At 33.1% G+C, this 21,453-nt stretch overlaps 2 protein-coding genes and 1 pseudogene across 2 annotated transcripts; 2 read left to right on the top strand and 1 right to left on the bottom strand.

The window, feature by feature from the left end:
- The first annotated feature begins 1,031 nt into the window (after nt 1-1,031).
- Nucleotides 1,032-2,042, top strand: LOC107814675 (germin-like protein subfamily 1 member 1; annotated as a pseudogene).
- Nucleotides 2,043-12,632: 10,590 nt separating this feature from the next.
- LOC142178087 (uncharacterized) lies at nt 12,633-13,999 on the top strand. The gene is made up of 3 exons (XM_075247415.1): nt 12,633-12,839; nt 13,086-13,292; nt 13,991-13,999. The coding sequence occupies exons 1-3, from the start codon at nt 12,633-12,635 to the stop codon at nt 13,997-13,999; spliced, it is 423 nt and encodes a 140-aa protein (XP_075103516.1).
- A 5,451-nt stretch (nt 14,000-19,450) lies between these two features.
- Nucleotides 19,451-21,210, bottom strand: LOC107814676 (putative galacturonosyltransferase-like 9). The gene has a single exon (XM_016640125.2). It carries the CDS (start codon nt 20,865-20,867, stop codon nt 19,743-19,745), a length of 1,125 nt encoding a protein of 374 aa, XP_016495611.1. The 5' UTR covers nt 20,868-21,210; the 3' UTR covers nt 19,451-19,742.
- Nucleotides 21,211-21,453: the final 243 nt, after the last annotated feature.

Raw genomic sequence — 21,453 nt, 5'->3', positions numbered from 1 at the left:
ACAACTGCGAACAAGCTAATAAAGACAGCTGAGAATTGTATATTCATAGAAAACAATTAACATTACTAAAGATACGGTAGATGGTATTAGTTTGCCATGCTTTAATGATTACACAACACAGTGAAATTAAGTGAAAGTACGAGGAGACTACGCAATTACCTAAAGGAAAGTAAGAAGCATAATAACATGAGAGTTCCAGAAAGTATGGATTGTGATTCGGGTTAGGAGCAGGGATAGATCTACTCTTTGTCAGAGGAGAATCATTTGACACTCCTTCGCCAATATATCCTATTTTAGCCAAAAGATAACCCTAGTCTTTATTTTTACCAAACTTTAGCCAATATGCGGTGTATAATCAAGTGCATATATAGAGAGAGAGACACATTTATTATACACTTGTTATAATTGAGTATATACCGACAGTGACTACAAACGGTCAGGGGGGAAGTACACAATGGGCTGTTATTTTAGGGATAGTAGTTTTTTTTTGGGTCCTGAAAATTTGAAATGATCCTGAAAAATAAAATTGAAAACTGAAATTTATGACATATTTGGCTAAATTCTAAATAGCAACCCTTTAGAATGGCTATCTGATGTCATTTCTACCATAGAATTGTACTAGATCAAGTCAGGTGCAACTTCTTCTTAAAAGTTCATAATCTGTTTAGTGGGCTATTATCTAAAGATGGGTTAAGATTGACTTGGAAGCAAAAGATATTAAAGTTCTCAAAATAGAGAAGGGGCCAAGAAAAGTTAAAGAGGTGAATTAGCTGTATGGTAAACATCATGGCCCTCAAAGATATATAATGTCTGCTAAAAGGCCAATCAAAATTCGAAATATACCCTACCCTATAAACCTTTGCATTTTACCTTTGTGGTCCCTTCACTTTCTATTTCTGGTCACTGTCAATCATTCCCAGCTTTGCCTTGTTATTTCCTCCTCTAATGCTCTTAAGCTACTCAATCTCTAGTCCAACTGGACAAAATCCTATATACTTAATACTTAGAACAGTTTCTTACCACCAACTTATATATATGTATCACTACTTACTTAGTAATGTGCAAAATTATCTTTAAGTGTAGATCAAAATGGAAACTAACACTATCCTATTCAGTATGAGTCTACTTGTTGTATTGGGCTTGGTCGGATCCGACCCAGATCCGCTCCAAGATTACTGTGTGGCTGATACCAAAAAAGCCACAAAAGAAAATTTCTATTGCAATGGTGTGCCATGTATCAATCCAGACCATGTAGAAACTTCACATTTTGCAACATCAGCTTTATCCAAACCTGGTAAAATTAGCATAATGTTTGGTTTTAATGTGACACTTACTACAATTTTAAATTTGCCAGGTTTGAACACTCAAGGACTAACTATGGCACGAATAGACATCGGTGCAAATAGTCTCGTGCCCCCTCATTCTCACCCTCGAGCCTCAGAAGTGGCCATTTTACTAAAGGGTTCACTTTTAGTAGGATTTATCGACACTTCAAATCACTTGTTTACTCAGAATTTGCAACCTGGAGATTGTTTTGTTTTTCCTAAGGGTTTGATTCATTTTCTTTATAATACGGATTCTAATGAGCAAGCATTGGCTGTGTCTGGGTTGAGTAGCCAGAACCCTGGTCTCCAAATGGCGTCTCCTGCTGCGTTTGCAACGAAACAAAATATGCCAGACGAAGAAGTACTTAAGAAGGTATTTGCAGGTCAATGATCAAGATGTCACAAGAATTAGAACGAACCTTGGAGGATGATTATGCCTTTTCATATTTCTATTGTTGCTTGTATATGGTATTTTTGTTACAAAGAATTTTATTTATTTTTGGACTAAAAGGGTTGTTTAATTAATTGGAAAAAATATATATAAGAGTTTAGGTTTGGTTGTAAAATGCCTTGCCAATGGTTACATCATACATGTGTGTTATACTAATTTTATTGAACAAATTAGCCATGCTAGCTTCTGTCAAATGGTTCCTGCTGGTGACTAATTGGTGGGAAAATTGTATGTAACTTTTATTTATAACATTTTTTTGGTTCAAATGGTGCCCAGTTAGTGCTGATCGGTGGGTTTATTTAAGAAACCACAAAAGTGTTTTTTCAAATTGGAAAAACATAGATGATATCCCTAATTCATCCTTTATGATCAAATGAAAGAATCCAATTAGAAATGTTGAATTAGTTTGAATTTATAAGCTATGATTGATTTAATTATACGATCAAATTGACTATCCTTTTTATCTAAAGGATGTTGCCCCTTCTAGCTCCCTCTTTATTCATTTGGATGTATATTCATTTTCATGGCCTATGAAAATAGGGACAATAATCTCTTTGTCAAGATGCTTGTCTTTATATTGTTTTGAAAAGACGAAACAAGTGATCTTCGACTAAATAACTCAAACTTATGGAACAGAACTAAATCCAATTGAAACCAACAGGTTAATGCTTGAACAGACTGTCACAATTCTTATTTTAAAAGTATTGCGTCCTTTGATTTCATTTGTTAGTGTCTAACCTTTTAAATGAGATGGCTCACTCGCACAATTCAAATTGATCTTAGAAAAGTTTTTAAATTCGAGTCTTACCACCACCCATTATAAAAAAAGCTTTGCGTACTTGGCTATGAAAAAAAATTAGGCCGGCATTTAAAAGGACATGGTATACAACTACCAATGAATCTCTCTCTCTATATATAAAAGAGAGTAATAGAAAAGTGAGGTGTCGCCTCTCTTTAGTTAGGGATCTCATTTATCTTTTTTCTCAAATTTTTTGCATTTCTTACTATTTTTTCCTTTATATTAAATAACCCAAAAGACACATCTTAAATCAGTAGCGGACCCAGAATTTTGTGCAAGCGGTTCAGTCCACCTCCCCTATCTATTGAATTAACTACAACAACGGACTAAATTAATGTCATTGATAGGTGAAGGCCATTTTAGTGTTATATTATAAATATCTTCTTCATTGTGAAACATGAAACCATTCTTTCGTTTTCAATGCTAGCTTGCTGAAGATTTCCAGAATATGAATATATGGTTATTTTCTTTCTTTGCATTCAATGGAGAATTAGGTGTGGTTGTTTTTATATGCACTTTTTGATTCTTCTTGGGAAAACTATGTAAAAAGGTACTCTTAATTTGAAAATGTAGGTAAGAGGTTTAGCTTTTATTTCGGAGCATCTACTTGTAATTATAGTTTAATTTATGCACATTCTTTTTTAACCAATTTCAGTAGTATGGTTCATATACTTGAGATGCAACGATGGATCAGGTCTCTAAATATGTTTAATTACTTTCATGTAGAGTACAATTTTTTATTTTGAGTTTGGGCTTTTTCTTATCTACGTTTTCCCTTGTACGAGTGCAATTTATTTAATTTCTTTTTTATTTCATTTCTAACAAGAGAAATATGCAAGTTGATATGTAAAACGTATAAAATATCTGGTAGGATAGCAACGGGACGTATTAGTTTTTCTTTAAATCATTGGCACTTATATTTATCAGTTGTTGGTTTTTTTAGTAAATCAAAACTAAAAATATAGTAAATTAAAACTATCGTCCCCTTTAACATTTTCTTTTTCGACTGCGCGCAAAGCTCGGATTGATTTACTAGTTTAGTAAATACAAGAATGATCTCTCCAACACCTTAGACTTTTAGATGAGATAGTTATACAATTTCATGAATCAGTCACCACTCCCTAAGATAAGAACAAAAAATATTTGTGTTTAGCCCATGAAAATACTTCTTTTGAATAGCAGTAGTAAATTTTTAGTAGTGAAAAACCATTCTTATTAAGGGATAGTAACTGTCACGATCCAAAATTCAACCTATCGTGATGGCACCTAACTTAACCCGTTAGCTTAGCCAATTAACTACAATCCAATTTAATTAGGTTTATCGAGGAAACTAAATGATAAAATAACTGAATCTTTCTACTTTCCCAAGGAATGGTAGTACAACTCATGAGCTTCTAAAATTTAGAATTTGCAAAGGTGATATGAAATAAAATACATCATCTGTTTGAAATATACATGAACAGATTAATGATTCTAAAGCTACCAAGAACAAGAGGCAGTTATGACCGGATTGCGGAAACATCTTCAATGCCAGCTCCCGCCATACACCGCAACATCAACATCCAAAATCTGCACACAAGGTGCAGAAGTGTAGTATGAGTACAACCGACCCCATGTACTCAGTAAGTATTTTGTCTAACCTCGTCGAAGTAGTGAAAAGGAATTTTAATAAAAAGATACTCACTATTATAATCTGTCCAGTATACTAACAAAAGAAATAATTATAGAACATAACTGATAAGGGTACAATGAAACAACTATGCGAGGTTGAAAAAGATTATTAGGAGAAGTCACAATAGCAAATTTATAACTTTCCTGGTGTGAGAAATATATTCAAGATATCACATCGAATGACACACACACACACACACACACACACACACACACACACACATATATATATATATATATATATATATATATATATATATATATATATATATATATATATATATATATATATATAGATCAAATTAATCGGTACGGCAACACCCTTCGTGCATTTATCTCTTTCTCACCGAGAATACATATAATAATATCAACTAGGTGGGAGATATGCCAATAACAATAAAAGAAATAAAGTGGGAGGCACACAGGAAGCAACAACGAACAAAGCAGTACATATGGACCATGGAAATAAACTGAGAAAAAAACATAGAAATTATGACAGCAATTAGGAAGGAAGAATATGAATTTCACTAATTAGCATGGTAGAAGGCTTAGATGCAAATATAACAAACAAGAAGAAAATCATAATATTTGCAAGTTAAACAGATAGAAGGCATGGATACACATCAATACTTGGAATAGAGGATACAGAAAGAACAACGACTACAAGTCACAAAGAAAACATAGGTGCACAATAACAGCTCAAGATAAAGGCATGAAAGTATACACAACGAAATGATATCACAATATAATGTATGTCTCTTGTCCTCGCCTGCACGGAAACACCCTTCGTGCCATGATAATAAAAATAATGGCACGGCATAACCTTTCGTGCTTTTACTCTCATCCTCACATGATAATATAAATAAAATGGCATGGTATTATCCTTCGTGCATAATAATGTATATGACAGGCACGACATCAACCCTTCGTGCTTTATACTTTTCGTCACATGATAATATATACGAAATGGCATGGCATCACCCTTCGTGTTTTACACTCTCCCTCACATGATAATGTATATTAAATGGCACGGCATCACCCTTCGTGCTTTACACTCTCCCTCACATGATAATGTATATGAAATGGCACGGCATCACCCTTCGTGCTTTACACTCTTCCTTACCAAGCACATGTATATCATTAACAAGTAAGGTAGGAAGCATAAATAATATCAAGGAGAGTGTTTAAACGAATGTTCCAAATTGAACATCAATCACGGCTTTCAAGCCAATAACAATTCAATAAACTTCAAGTACTTTATTATTTCAGTATTTCAACAAGTCTCAAAAATGATCTTCAACTTATGTATAGAATTCAAAATCTCAAGAATAATAGTCGTAGAGTCGTATTTGTGAGTAAGTATAATAACGACCGGATTTAGCACAACAGTAATAACACTATTTATTTTTGTCAGTAATAAGTATAATAACGACCGAAATTTAGCACATCAGTAAAAAGTATAATGACGGATTTTCACAAAAGTCCGTCAGATTTTTAACCAAATTATAATAAGCCAAATCAGGGTTTCTAGCATTTAATGTCATATTCATAGAAATCTAGAAGTAAGAAGACATGAAATAAGAGTGTCACATAATTCTACAAAGTACAATAAATCGTATAATTTACCCCCGAGCATGATTAACCCTGGCATATGCATATATGCTCGTCACCTCATATATGTATCACCCCTGCATGTAACAAACAATGGCAATTAGTAGGAAAAAAATTTTCAACAAAGTTAGGCAAAATACTTACCTCAAACAAGCTAATCCAATACCGAGCAAGCTAAACAATTGCTCCGAAGATTTCATTCTGCATGTATCCACCTCTGAACGCCTCCATATCTCCTCAATTCAAAGCCAACGATTCGAAACTGAAATTCACCCCTTAATGACACTACAACGATCCACGATACTAAGAAATTTCAATATACAATATCAACATCCAATGGAACCAACATTAGTAACCAATTCCATAATTTAGGTCATTTAGACACTTTATCAAACACCTAGTAGGCATAAATCTCTACATCTCTTAACCATAAAATTAGTTCATCCAACTACCACCATTTACCACTAATTTATCTCACCATCATTCTTTAACAATTTATACTCCCAACATCACATGCGTAATCAACCATTCACACTCAACCAACAAAATTCCATCAAATAATCACTTTACAACCTCTACAATGGTTATGCATTTAAATTGGGAACTTAAGGCTTCCAATCACCATCCCATGAGTTCCAATACTTAATTCATACTCATATTCTCATAATAAATCCATGCATGTAAGTCTAAGGGTGTAGGATTACCTTTTGGAAGAAATCTTGCCAAAACCCTCTTTTGAGTTCTTGAAGAAATTTCTTGAAGATCTAAGGATTTCATGGAGGATTGAGTTAGTTTTAGGGTGGAATTGATGGAATGAAACACCAAATTAATAGGGATTACTCACCTTGAAGATGGGAAATGTTGGAGGTCTTGAGAGAGTAGAGAAAACACCCATAATTTGGCCAAGAGGAATGGAAAAAAATAAACCCCGAAATAAGTATATAATATTTCGAGCGCCACAGGTAGCGTGAGGCGCTACCTGTGGCCATGTTTCCATAACCTCAAAATTTCCAGCGCCAGGGCTAGCGCCCCATGCTACCCTGGGCGCTGGTGATGGGAAATCTTTTCTATTTTGCCCGGGTGAAGGTTATTTCGGCAACCACCACTTTCATACAAGATTTATTCAAGAATTTTCTCGAGGTACCAAACCTCAAAATCACAAATCACGCATTGATTCAAGCCAAAGAAACTTATGAACTTCCAAATTCCAAATTCTACATTTGATACCGAAACCTATCAAATCAAGTCTGATTGACCTCAAATTTTGCACATAAATCATAAATGACATAATAGACCTATCAAAATTTTCAGAATTGGATTCTGACCATGATATCAATAAAGTCAACTCTTAGTCAAACTTCTAAACCTTCCATTTCCAACTTTCGCCATTTCAAGCCAAAATTAACTACGGACTTCCAAATAAATATCCAGACACACTCCTAAGTTCAACATTACCATACAGAGCTATTGGAACCATCAAAATTCTATTCCGGAGTCGTTTGCATAAAAGTCAAACTCCGATCAACCTTTTTCATTTAAGCTTCCAACATGAAATTTATTCTTCCGAACTAATCCCGAAACACCTGAAACATCAAAATCGACGATTCACACACGTCATAATACATCATATGAAGCTATTCAAGACTTCAAATGGAGCGTAAATGTTCAAAACGATAAGTCGGATCGTTACAGTAACTTGCTTAGTAGTTGCTATTAAATTGATTTATTCAGTTTGAAAACATAGAGGTACAACAAAATTATAATACAAGAAATGCTTTTTTTTGTTTGCATACTATCTCCTCCTAACAGCAAGTATCAAACACTCTTTGTCGATCAAAACTGAAGCGTATGAAAATAATAGTTTATTTTGTTTGAATATATTCGAGACAAATAACTCTTATAGTACATTGATCGGATTATTAACATATATTATATTATGATATATTTCATTGAAGAATATCATCCATAAAAAGAACATTAAAACAGAACAGAGTCAGAGGACTAAATTTTATTTCCTTCCTTTGAGACAAATCCACACTAATAATGGTCACCGCACTTCATATTCCAACAATGACAGAGTATAATTTTCAAAGTGCAAATTGCATGATAAATGCCAATTATTATATTTCGAATCTGATACCTGCAAATATATGGCCAATAATTTATTCCCTCTTCTAATTTTGTTTTTGTTGAATTATACGAAAGCATGTGAGGGGACGCCAAATGGGGGATTTTAAATGCATATTATTCTATTTATTGACAATTATAACAATTTAAAAAGGCAAATAAATAAAGTACGCAATTACCAAAGCCTCTAAGTTGCCACATTACGGAATTCAATGCTTTCACTGTTTCAAACCTCTTGTCAGAGACTTAAACCATATGAACATGGCTCTCGTAAATCTATGTTTTTTTGAAATTACAAAATCTTGTAGCTAAGATAATGGACTGTTGAATTCATATACATTAATAATATATATTAAGAATTTACTTATCTATTATCCAAGAGAGGTTGGAATTGTAAATTTGAAATAAGTGATTTTCTTAAAAAATATTTTTAGATTTTTTGGTTAGTGAGTGAAAATATATCTTCTGCCAAAATAAAGATTGATAGCATTGTTAGCAAATTGGATAGTGTTTTGCTAAAATATTAGTATTAAATATTGATAATAATGTATGAGCATTGGTTGGATTAGTGATATGAAATTAAGAATTGAGATAGTTATAAAGGAAATGACTTCCACCCATATATGAGAGAAGTTATTTTTTTCCTTTTAATGAAAAATATTTTTCTTAAAATATATTTTCTTGGCATTCAAACATCAGAAACTGACTTATATTCTAAAAAAAATTTGGTCATACAAAATTCACCCTAAACCTTATTATTAGACCGTTTGACCAAGCTGGAAAAATCAATTTATTTTGATAAGTATTTTTGAAAAAATGCTTTTGAAAAAATTACTTTTGGAAAGAAGCAGTTTGTGTTTGGCTCATCACTCTGAAAAATACTTTTGAACAATAATTTGTGTTTGGCCAAACTTTTCAAAAAGTGCTTTTAAGTATCAAATTACGAACAAGAACATGAATAGATTTACTTAATAGTTAATATTGTAAGTAAATAAATAATCTCAAAATTTTGTTATTACAGACAATAATTAATTCTTTTCATTTTATTTAAGTAAAATATGAAAACAAAATTAAAAAGTAATTTAATTCTTTCAATATTATTCAAATATATTAAAAATCATTCAACAAATATAAAAGCATTTACCCCTAAAGTCACTATATATTAAAAAATTATCCTAAAAATAAGAAGAAATACTTATACATTAATATCTTAAGTATTAGATTTAACGGTTATTTTGGTATATACTATATTTTGTTAAGGGTATTTTTGGTAAGAAGAAAAGTCAAAACTGTTTCTGCTTCTGCTTTTGGGAAGAAATTATTTTTTTTTTGCTTCTCAGAAACTGCTTCTACTTCTTCCCAAAAGCACTTTTTTTCCCCAAAAAATCTTGGTCAAACACATTAAATTAAGAACAAAAAGTATTTTTGAGGAAACAAAAATACTTTTGACCTTTGCAGAAGCTCGGCCAAACAGGCTATAAGTTAGCTTCGTTTATTCCCGCGCTAGTCGTTTGAGCTCATTATTATAGCTCTCTTCTGCAATCAAAAGGTGGCATTATTTTAACTTGATGTGAACAATATTAATATCTTTAAACAACATAAGGAAAGAGGCAGAAAAAATTGCATTCCGTTGTTGTATTACATTTTGTGCTCTTCCATTTTATTTTACATTTTTTTGGATAGCTGCAGCCCGATGTTAATTTTTTATTTAAATGTCAGCTCCAGATTTGAAACGTCTCATCTAATTAACTCTCACAATGACAATGAGTTCTTCGTACCCAAAGTAGAAAAATTGGTCCAAATCAAAAAGAAAAAAATTTATTTGCACATAGTATTTATCATGAATTAATGAAACATGAAACTTAAATACACATAATAATAAAAAATAAAAAAAAAGGCCAGAAAACCAATTAGATACTTATAGGGCAAGGAAATGTTTTGTAGACCAATCAAACTATGAATGGTCAGCTTGCCTGTGCAAATAGTGGCTAAAGTTCACAACAAAGAGATCATATTTGGCACGATTTCTTTTGAGTTTTTGTGGCCATAATAGAAACCAAAACAAATATTAATACATCAAGTCAATGGTTATCAAAGGCCAAGAAAACTTCCAGCTATTTTCCATGTGCTTCAATTTGATATTCACATTAAAATTTTGGAGCCCCACAAATCATACACACAAAAAATTTAGAAGAACAAGTTGCACAAGTCAAGTATATATTTTAAGCATATCCTTCTTGCAAAGGAACCTCCAAATAGAAAAAACTGATTTTGAAAACTACTTTGATGCTAAGTAACAACTAAAGCTTAAAGTTTCCCCTTGTGAGCTGGACATTTCCTTTTTTAACACTTCATCTTTTCTATTCGCCATCTTTACTTTAAATCATTGACAACTCCCCCAATAATTCTTTCTATAAAGTTGCTAGTCACATTAATCTTTTAACTAACAAAACAAGAAAAAGAACGAAAGATAAACAACTACTAACACAATTATTAACATTACCTAATAAAGAGAACGAAAGCTAACTAAGCTTCCGTTACTAAGATATCTATATTTTAGAAACATCTAAACGTGTTAGGCAATGAAGTTGGGATGAAGCATGAAAGACTAAGGACAAAAATATATTTAAGTGTTAGTAGACAGCGTTATGGTAGATATGATTATCTGCTATTTATGTTGGTGAAAAGTAAGACTTATCCGATAAATTAGTCAATATACATGTAAATTGACCTCATGCCATGCTATTAAAAGAAGTTCTACCATAAAAATTAGGTTGAAAGTAACACATAAGTATGCTAAGATTATACTAGTTGGCTGAAATGTACACAAAGATTACTAACTCGTCTCTAAGGGATCGTTTGGTTATTGGGATTAAGATATTGATCCCGGGATAGAATTTAAAATTATATTTATTTCATATTTGATTATGAATATAACTAGTACCGATATAAATTTTATACCAAAATATTGACATTAACTATCCACATCAGAGGTGAGATAATAATCCCAAGAGTATAAATTCTAGTATAGTCCTGTGACTAATTGAAAATTTTGGCAATAATTTAAGGGATTTTTTCGTTCATATACACTATTTGAAACCTTATTACGAAAAATGTTCATATTTTTGAATTTACCCGATCTAAACACATTTTAGCTACAAAATATGTACAGTTGTTTAAACTAGAATCATTTCTGCGATAGTCTTCCTTATTTAGACGCGGGATTTTGGGATCGCTTATATTTCAATTAGAGATTTTACTGATGCAATCATCGCACCATAATTGAGGCAACATATTTGTAGAATCCTTCTATTACGCAGATTTTCACTCGTTATCACCGCACCATAATCAAGGCAACATATTTATAGTATCATTCTATTCTCTGGTTTTCTCTGGTTTACTCTGGTTTTCCATAAATATAGGTTTTGAAGAAAACAATTACAAACAATTAGCTACAATTGAATTGAATTTCGCGATATAATATCAAAATTAGCGATTATGCTTCAGTTCAATGGTCGGTGGGATAGAGTTGGGAGATACAAAGATTTTGATGTTGACGTAATTGATGTCAATGACGATTCAAATTATAGTCAATTGAATTCCGCAATTGTTGAGCCTCTAATGATCGATACCTCCTCAAAAATCATCGAAATCAAATACATTGCCAATGAGCGTTGTCCTCCAATGAAAATTCGGAGCGATATAGGAGTTCGAGTGTATATGGAGACGAAAAAAGAAAATAAAAATCTAGGAATGTATCCGATGTGTATAACAGTGCGTGATTTCAATTTGGAATGCAGTATGTCGAATGCGAGCACAATTGCAGGTTTGCTCTATTTTTCCAGTGCTGATATTTTTTCAATTTCAAGTGTTCTATAATTTTACTATAAATTATCTACAATTTTACTACATAACAAATGCAGTTCAACTATTATCGTAGTCTGTACAAGCATTCTGTTAAATACTGAACACATGAATAAACAGAGGTCTGAATTGCTATACTTTTAATTGAGTGCAAGTTCTTCTGATTATCGTAATACTAACGTGGTACGATTATCAAGTAATTGTAACACAATTAGAGAAGTATCAGGAACAGTGAAGTTGATTGATATGCAAATATCTCCGGCAATTGTGGAATATGAAAGTATCATCATAACAGAACATACGCCAAATGTAATTGAAGTAGGCCAAGTTTACTAAGACAAGCAAACAATTGTAAGTGCAATGAATCACTATTCTATCATGAATAAGTTTCAATTTAGGGTGAAAAGGTCTAGTGCAAGAAAATGACGCATCATGGAGGTGGTTTTTTGAGCAATTCAAACATACATATGGTGAAAAATCAAATATGTGTATTGTTTCGGACCGAAATGAGAGTATCTTGAAGGTAACATATATTGTTTATACCGGCATGCCACATTATACTTGCATGTGGTATATTTGGATAAATATAAGGTCAAAGTTCAAGAAAGGTCATCTAAAGTTAAGCGAATTGTACTTTGACACGGCATGATCATACACGCTTGATGAATTTAATGAAAGAATGTCAAAGATTGAAGAGATCGACATATGTGTTAAAGCATACCTATACGATATTGGCTATCCCAGATGGTCTCGGGTACATGCTACGATGAACCGAACGTGGACGATGACATCAAACATTGCAGAGTCATTGAATGCGGTAACCAAATATGCAAGTGAGCTGCACGTAGTAGAACTATTAGAGTACATGAGGACTCTTCTTGAACGTTGGACTAATGAAAAGTTATTGAATGCAAAGGGTATGTTCACATACCTTGGAAAAAAATACAACAAAGAGTTGGAGGACAATGGGATATTATCGCAGAAGATGAGAGTAAGCTATAGACAATAACATCAAATCATTGATTCCATCAAACTAAATATATACTGTTAATTGTAGAAATATTGTTGTATAATTGTAGTTATTTTGTTTTGTATCGGTTGCTAATAACTTGTTGTGTGTTCATAATGAAATTGTAGGTGAGGGCTTCAACATATTACATCCATAATAGTGATAGATGGTGTGAAGTGATTTATTGTTTGTCTTCAAAATAAGAGATGTAGTTGTGGACAATTCCAGCTTGATGAACTTCCTTGTGCACATGCTTTGGCGGTATTGAGGCACATGAACGAGTCTTATGAAAACTATTGTTCTCCTTATTATACGAGAGAGAGCCTTCAGCAGACTTATGAAATACCAGTAGACCCACTGCCTGACGAAAGAAAATGGAATGTGCCACAATATATAGTTGAAGAAGTTGTAAAGCCACCTACAGGGAAAAGGCAGGTAGGGAGACCTCAAAAATAAAGATACAAACCATATGATGAAGTAAATGCAAAAAAGTACAAGGTTTCATATGGCAACTGCGGACTAGAAGGGCATAACAAAAGATCTTGTAGGAATGCTCCCAAAAGAAAATAAAAATTGATACAGGTTAAAGTTTTTTTTACTGAGTATTGTTGACGATAATCTGTCCTTTAAGACATATGAAGTTGTATTTTTTCTATTCTGGAGAATTATAGTTGTGGTATAATTGTGTTGCTAATTTGAATAAAGATTGTCTCCTATAATGAATGTTTGCTAAATATATTTCAACTCTTAGTGCAATTAGTTTGTAGTTGATTTATTCAAATACTGGTTTATTTATTACTTTTAGGCTTTCCTAACAACATTAATAAATTGAATAGATTATGTATTTTTGTATAGTAGCTGTAGACATAATTGTAGTTATGCTGTAAAGAAATTATATAGTACCAATATCGGGATAAAGTGCTAACAACTTTCAACAAAAAAAAAGTCACATATGTTTTCTATTCTATGTAGTAGAATTCTGGAACAAAATAACAAAATAAAAGGTAAAACAACTGTAGCACAAATCTGCTACAAATAAATTACAGCTGACTCCTTAATAAATAATTTGTCTACAACTTTACTACAATCTAGCTACATCTAAACACTTTAACTATAATTTTTCTACTGAAAAGGGAAATTAATTCTTCTTTTTCCGGACTTGTATTCTCTCGTTCACAGTCGGTGCACCTTTTCTTCTTGCTAATCTGCTAGTCACCTCACTTTCACTAATTGCACCAAGCTCTTACTTTTTTCTAGCATAATCCCAAATGAGCGATCCATAGCGTCGACAATGTTGATCAATATCAGAAAGGTCTTCCTTTAAAATCGATAGCTTTCCAATGCTGATATATTCTACAAATGTCGTCACGTATACACCACAATCACTGTAAAAAATAATAGGGGAAAAGATTTAGCATTCAATGTAAAATACAATTGGTTAAATAGATAGAAGGAAAGCAACACATACAGTGATCCTTCTTTTTGCTGGGGTATCTCACCGACCAACCACTGAATGTCAAGAGGGTCAGTAATACCTTTTTCAATGTATGCCTTTGTATTCTTGTAGTTGATGTCTGGACTATTGCCATAGAAGCTAGTGCATGACAAGTAGAGGGAGATCATAGTAGCAAACTTGTCGACAACAGATTCAATAAGTTTGTGATTCCGTGAAGAGACCATAGAATCATAAACATATAGAACCCTATCGGTGATATCAAACACAACCAACAACCAATGAAACTTCTCCACAATGTTTATGGACATAATAAAAAAATCAACTTTGTCCCATGCAATATTTGCAAATATTCGGTACCCCAATATGTATTCTGCTATGACACCCCGGGATTTGACAACAGCAAGTTTCTTATCGGCAGGAGCATTAATGTACCTCTCATAAATTTGTTCAATTCTAGTCTTGAACATACAATCAGTGGTTGTAAATCGTATTTTGTTTTCAAGACCATACTTTTCTCTCTTCCTCAAATAGTATAATAACATCAATGTGCTGGAAAAAAATATATTTTATTATTTCTCAATGCTTCATATAATTTAACTACAAAATCTACATACTTCTAAAATAACAGAATACTACAGCTAATCATTAAATTTTGTCAGAGTATGTGTGTACCGTGTTGTTGAGTACTTATCCAGGATGTGCCAAAGTATAAAACCAGTGCTTTTTATCAACTTTCTCCAGTCTAAGATCAAACCACAGCTTGAGCTGGTTATCTTTTGAAGTATAAGGCGTCTTCCTCTTATTTAAAGACATAGCAAATACAATTATTATGTAGTTTCAGTTGAAAATTCATAAATTGTATGCACTCGATAATATAAAAATATTGTATAATCTAACCTCTTTGAAACTGTGTCGGTACCTAAATATAACCACTTATTGAATTCTTCCAACAAGTCAGGATCAACATCGTCATCAATAACCCCAGTAAATGGATACTTGATGTTGAAAATTGGAGGAGGTCTAACAGAAGTGCTTCCCCCGAAACTGAAATAAGGGAGAAATGGGGATTTGGCATGTTTTTCAAGAACCCTTGTTCTTCCTTGATGCACAGGGGTTGTTTCATCTTCATTTACCTCGTCGAACTTAACAATCTGTGAGAAATTCTCTGGCAGCGCAAAATCATCAAGTGTTACTTCCCTTTTTCCAGACCTAGAGTCATTGTCTGAATCACCTATATTGATGTAATCGGCCGGTTCATCTATAAAATTTAAAACAAAAGAACGACATTGTATGTTGGTTGCATTAGTTCTTTTGGGGAAACTGAAACTTATATGAAAGTTGTTGTTTTTTTACAATTATATTGTAACATATAATACCACTAAAATCTTCATTGCAATTGTCTCCTTGTTGTATAACATTTGCTTGTTGAATGAGAGATTGCAAAGGCATAGTCTCCTTCTCCTCATTTAAATGCTCTCTTTGTCTGCCAAGTTTTGCATCCTGTTTTGGAGAGTCCACATGCATAGTTTCCTTCTCTGTTATAATAAATGTGTACAACTTAATAAATTTGTAGATCATTTGTAATAAACAGAAACAACATTGTAGATAAATTGTAGTTAATTTGTTAAAAAGTTATCTTGTATCTCAGATAATATGTATTGTGAAATATGTAGATAAAATGTGCTAAATCATACCTGCAGATTCTTCATCCAATGCTGCTTGAAATTAGGAAGATAAGTCAACACATACAGGAACATTCTCCTCATTTTGAATGGCAGACATGTGTCATGTATCTTATTTGTTGGTAATTTAGGTTATATGTAGATATAATGTAGATTATTTGTCATCAAATTGTGTTAAAATTGTTAAAATACATGTTTTACTGTTGCTGCCCAACACTGGTTTAACACTACTGCCCGGATTCTGTTGTTTGTTCTTTTCTTTGTAATGCTCATTATTTTTTGTAGAATAACCAGTAAACTGCATTGAGAATTTGTTAGGCTATGTACTTTATGAATGCTAATATAAACATAAACATGGTTAAAATTGTTGTCCAAAATGAATATATTTCTAATGAAACCTTAGTATCAATGTTCGTATCCTGTTGACTTTTTATTGCCTATAACACAGATTTGATTTGAATCATTGAGTAGAAGTCGAATGCTACCTAGTTCTTGAAAAACCTAAAGAACAAAAAATTGTTATAATGTATCTGACAATTAGAGGCTTACATATATATATAAAGAAGACTAAAAATCTAGAATTAGGTATACCTCTTTATTGAACATTACAAGGTCTGAGCCAACCTACATATTAAAATAGAAAGAGTTAAGGAAATAATTTGCATAACATAAATTAAAGAAACCAGCTAGGATTATCTTAAGAGGTTACCTTATCAACATATTTTCTTAATATTTTTAATTGTTTCACAATATATTTCTTCTCATCTATTCCCATTGCCTGCTTATGTCCAGATGGAGATGGAGCATCTGTCGGATGCTCGGCCTTTGTTTTATCTTCTTCAAGGATGTATTCAACTTTGTTTCGCAAAGTCATTCTTGAAAGCTCTTCTGGGGCTTCAAGCATGTTGGTAAACTGAGTGAAAAATAAATTTGAGGGACCTAGTCATAATATGTATAAAATGTGTAGATAATTTATATTAAATTGTTTGTCCAGAAGTGAAAAGTATTTACCTTGATACATTATAGTTTGATCATTCTATCTTCCAATGCATATATCCATATCTTGTTCTTACTAGATGTCTAGTTAAGTATGCGGGAGATCTATTTACCAACCCTTATAGCTATATCAGTGTTGACTGTAGAGCAACACTCATACAACCATATTTGCATAGCGAGTGAAAAACCTCGAATGAGATAAAAATGCACAGAAGGATTGAGCTTGTGCCTAACAGACTGAAGCAATTGTGTATAAGTTTTGATACCCCATGCGAAATTTGCATACTGCCCCGAGTCCACCAAGTAGAACCTAAAATGGTCTACCAACCCATTAACTTTCTCTGAAGGACAGAGGAAGAATTCTATCAGATAGAGAATACACAACTTGACTGCATCCTCATCATTCACCCAACTACGGATGGTTACAATTTTTTTCAAGTATGACTTCTCAATTTTTTCTTGTTCGCAAAATAGCTCCTCATTGTTTTACTGTCATACTTAGGTGTGTAACCAAAGTTTATTACTTCTGTAAAACATCTAAGGCCTGTGATAAGGGCAAACTCCCTCAACCCAAAGTTCAACCTCTCATCCTTTATCTTTGTTGTAAAAAAATCAGAACCTGATGCGTTCAATTCATACTTCATGAGAAGGTGAATTGCCTGATTTTGGATACATATTTTGGGCAGGGAAAACAAATGTCCAAAATATGTCTTCTTAAACAACTTTATAACCCATTTTCACACAATAACACCTTGATTTGACTAGGAACAGCATGGTCGGATAATGTCTGGAACCTAGTGATGTCATAATCAACATCACGTGGTGCAAAAAATGTTCGATTCTGCACCAAAAGAAACAATAAGTTAATAAAACTTGTTTGAAGACCAAAAAAATAAAATAAATACAATTATACTATAATTTAGCTACAATACTTTAATACATTGTATACAAGTAAGTTACAAAATTAGTAAACATATATAATAACTAACTACATTGAAGCCACAAATGCACTAACAAAATTATGTTTAGAGCAAGAAATTAGAAAGTAACAACAAGACATAATATATACAATTTGTTTACGGAAAATCAAACTAACATCTACAAATAGAGCAAATAATAATCAATAAAACCAACTCAATCAAGTAGTAGATCCCCTAACAAAATGATTTCAAATAATAGGTTATAAACGTTCGATTCTGCACCAAAAGAAACGGTAAGTTAATAAAACTTGTTTGAAGACCAAAAAACAAAATAAATACAATTCTACTAAAATTTAGTTATATCATAAAGACATTAATACATTGCATACAAGTAAATTACAAAATTAGTAAACATATATAAAAGCTGACTACATTGAAGCTACAAATGCACTGATAAAATTATATTTAGAGCAAGAACTTAGAAAGTAACAACTAGACATAATATATACAATTTGTTTACAGAAAATAAAATTAACATCTACAAATAGAGCAAATAATAACCAATAAAACCAACTAAATTATGTAGTACATTCCCTAACAAAATAATTTCGAATAATATACAAGAAATCAATAATTTCCAGGGAAATGTAGAAAAGTTGATAACCAACAACAAATATACACAATGTAGAATTCTACAAATACAAAAAAATAAAAAATATGTATAGTCATGAGAATGAGAACAGGTTTTGTAACTTAAAAAAAATCAAAATTGTAACTACTAAAATTTTACCTTCTTCAATGACGGTTAGGGTAGAGTTTTAGGTGATTTTTGAACCTTCTTCTTTTTTGAAGAATTGACAGTAGGAGAAACTTTTTTTGCAGGTTTCGGGATAACTTCTTCTTCGACGAAATCATCATCGCTTGCAATTTCTTTGCCCTTCCGCTTTACTGATTTAGCAGATGTCGAAACTTCACCAACATCCATGTCATGCTTGAGTTTTGATCGAGCTTCTGCCCTAGCTTCACGAGGGGAAAAGCTTGGACTTTGTCTCTAGTTTTAATGTGCCGATTTCACTACTTTTTTAAGTGAATCCTGTGAGAAAACACTCAAATCAAAAGTAGAAATATCACCAACATTAGATTTTTTAGGGTTATTCTTCGGAACTATTTTCTTCTTCATAGTAAGGGAAGGAAAATTTTAAGCTGCTAAATGGAAGAGAGTGTTAATGGAGGGAGAGTACACAATCATGGGAGGTATGGACAGTAAAACGTGGGGGGAGTGGGATATGTACGCTACAGAGATTATAGGAGTTAATTGATTCTCATTAAATTCCTAAAATGTATATAATTAGTAAATTGGATATGCCTATGTAATTAAATTGAAACTTGAGTAGAGAGGGTAATAATGTTTCAAATAGTGTATAAGAAGGTAAAAATCCCATAATTTAATTTCAAAAAAATTGGATGTAGCAACATTATTAACCTGACTTATGTAATTATTTGGAGTCTTCAAATGGGCGAGAAATAGAAATACCAAGAGAAAGAAACAAGAAACGAGTTATTCCTCTTCTCATGTATATCCCAACATACAAATCGAATCAATTCTCCAAAATTGTTCCAAGTCCGTGGAACCAGCAAAAAAAAAATTAATGTAATAAACTTTAACTCCTAAATAAAACACATTACATCCCCATTAAAATTTTAAACTATGACCATCAATATTCTCTCTTCTTTTTTTTTTTCATCTAACCAATCTGTACAAGGCTATCAAAGAATCACTTAAATCACCTTGTCAACAAAAAAAAAACCAAAAGTGTAAAAGAATGATCAATCAAATGAAATAATTAGAGTAACCAAAAGGATTAGTACTAGTTAAAAAACCCAAATTATGTCTCACTTTGCTCCTGTAATTGTGCTTGTATAAATCATATGGCTCCCAAAGATAATCCAAAGGACATGGTCTTTTCTCATCAAGTCTAACCCATGGTTTTCCTTTTCCACTCCAATGTAACAAACTTACTGGGCCTGGATGTAATGACCTACACGACCCCTTTACATTATCACCGCCGAGCCCATGTTGATTCCACCTATGATTAATGGGCTCGACGAGCCCACCAAATACAAGCAAAAACGGCGGCAATGAGCCCAATTCGTAAATCCTCTTCTGTCTCTGTAACTCCATCCACCTCTCTATTCTCTGCCTGTAATTTCCTTCTCTCCATTTCTTCAACTCCATTACCATTACGCCCGTGTTGAAATAACACGGCTTTCTCGACCCGAATACCCGGGATAATACCGGGTCGGACCAGAATGTATCGGTGAAGTATATCGTGAAATTCGCGTGGCAGTATTCAGGTGCTCCGATGATTCGGGACCCGGTAAGGTTCACCCTCCACAGCTTCTGAATATCGTCGACGAGTACTACGTCGGAGTCCAAGTAAATGACACGTGTCACGCACGGGTCGAGCATATCGCCCAAATAGTTCCGGGCGTAGTTTAACGGGTTTTCGAGAGCTTGTCGGATCGATGATGAGATGAGATTTAGGACTGTGTCTTCTCTGAAAATGTAGACTTTGAAGTTGAGGGAAGGGAAAATGGATCGGACCAGCTGTGTCAACACGCGGGGGCTCGTCGCGTCGAACTCAGCGGCGATGAAGTGAAAGAAGACGTGTTCGGGGCAAGACGCGTGGCGGAGGACTGAGTGAACAGCCGCCATGGATCCGCGGAGGTACTCAGAATCCAACGTCATCGCCACGTGGACCAATGAGGGATCACAAGACGATAACGTTTTACCCTCCGCCGTCACCGGACATCCGACGCCGTTTCTGTACTCCGGCGCCTCTGCAAATCGCCTCTCCTCTGGGAAACTGCGAATCCCATAACACCGCGAAAACAAAAGAGGCAACAGAATACAAACCACAGTAATATCAAAAAACCCAAAACGACCCATTTTCATCTGGGTTTCTGGGTTTTTTTCTTTGTTGAGAAAATATGGTTAATTTTCTCTCCCTATATATAAATGTAACGTTATTGATGCAGCATTATGGTGAAGGAAAGAATAGAAGGAAAGGGAGAGTTCTGGAAAAGGAAAGGCCAAAGAAAGGTTAATAAATTACCATATATATACATATTGAACATCCAGATTCGTTCAACAATGGTAAATTCGAACAAAAAGACCGTATTCAGTGATTATTACTCAAAAAATCACTTTTAATTTTATTACCATAAATAGAGAGAGAAAAATATGGGATTTTTTATTGATCTTTTTCGCTGTCACTATCTACAATTCCTCGAAGGCATGGGGTTAGCTTGGTTTTATATAAAAACTGCAAGCTCAATGCTACTGTTTACACGCGCGGTTTAGGGTGCGCGTGTGATTCAGTTGAATGAGTGTACTGTATTATCTAAAGGTGATTATAATGGGGAATTACGTATTACGTGGAGATTAATTTAGTAATTACGAAACAAAAGAAGTAAAGGGTTTTCGTAGTTGGTAAGTTTTGGAATTTAATTATTGGAGTTGTTTAGTGAAATATTATACG

This window comes from Nicotiana tabacum, chromosome 24 (assembly GCF_000715075.1).
Source record: "Nicotiana tabacum cultivar K326 chromosome 24, ASM71507v2, whole genome shotgun sequence".
NCBI classification, from domain to species: domain Eukaryota; kingdom Viridiplantae; phylum Streptophyta; class Magnoliopsida; order Solanales; family Solanaceae; genus Nicotiana; species Nicotiana tabacum.
Note: the sequence above shows the minus strand (reverse complement) of the source record. Positions and strands in the feature narration are given on the sequence as shown.

Excerpts from the sequence above, each read along its gene's own strand:
- LOC107814676 (XM_016640125.2), bottom strand. The coding sequence starts at position 20,867 with ATGAAAATGGGTCGTTTTGGGTTTTTTGATATTACTGTGGTTTGTATT.
- LOC142178087 (XM_075247415.1), top strand. The coding sequence starts at position 12,633 with ATGACATCAAACATTGCAGAGTCATTGAATGCGGTAACCAAATATGCA. Across the intron at positions 12,840-13,085 it reads TATTATCGCAGAAGATGAGA|CTTGATGAACTTCCTTGTGC; the intron begins GTAAGCTATAGA and ends GGACAATTCCAG.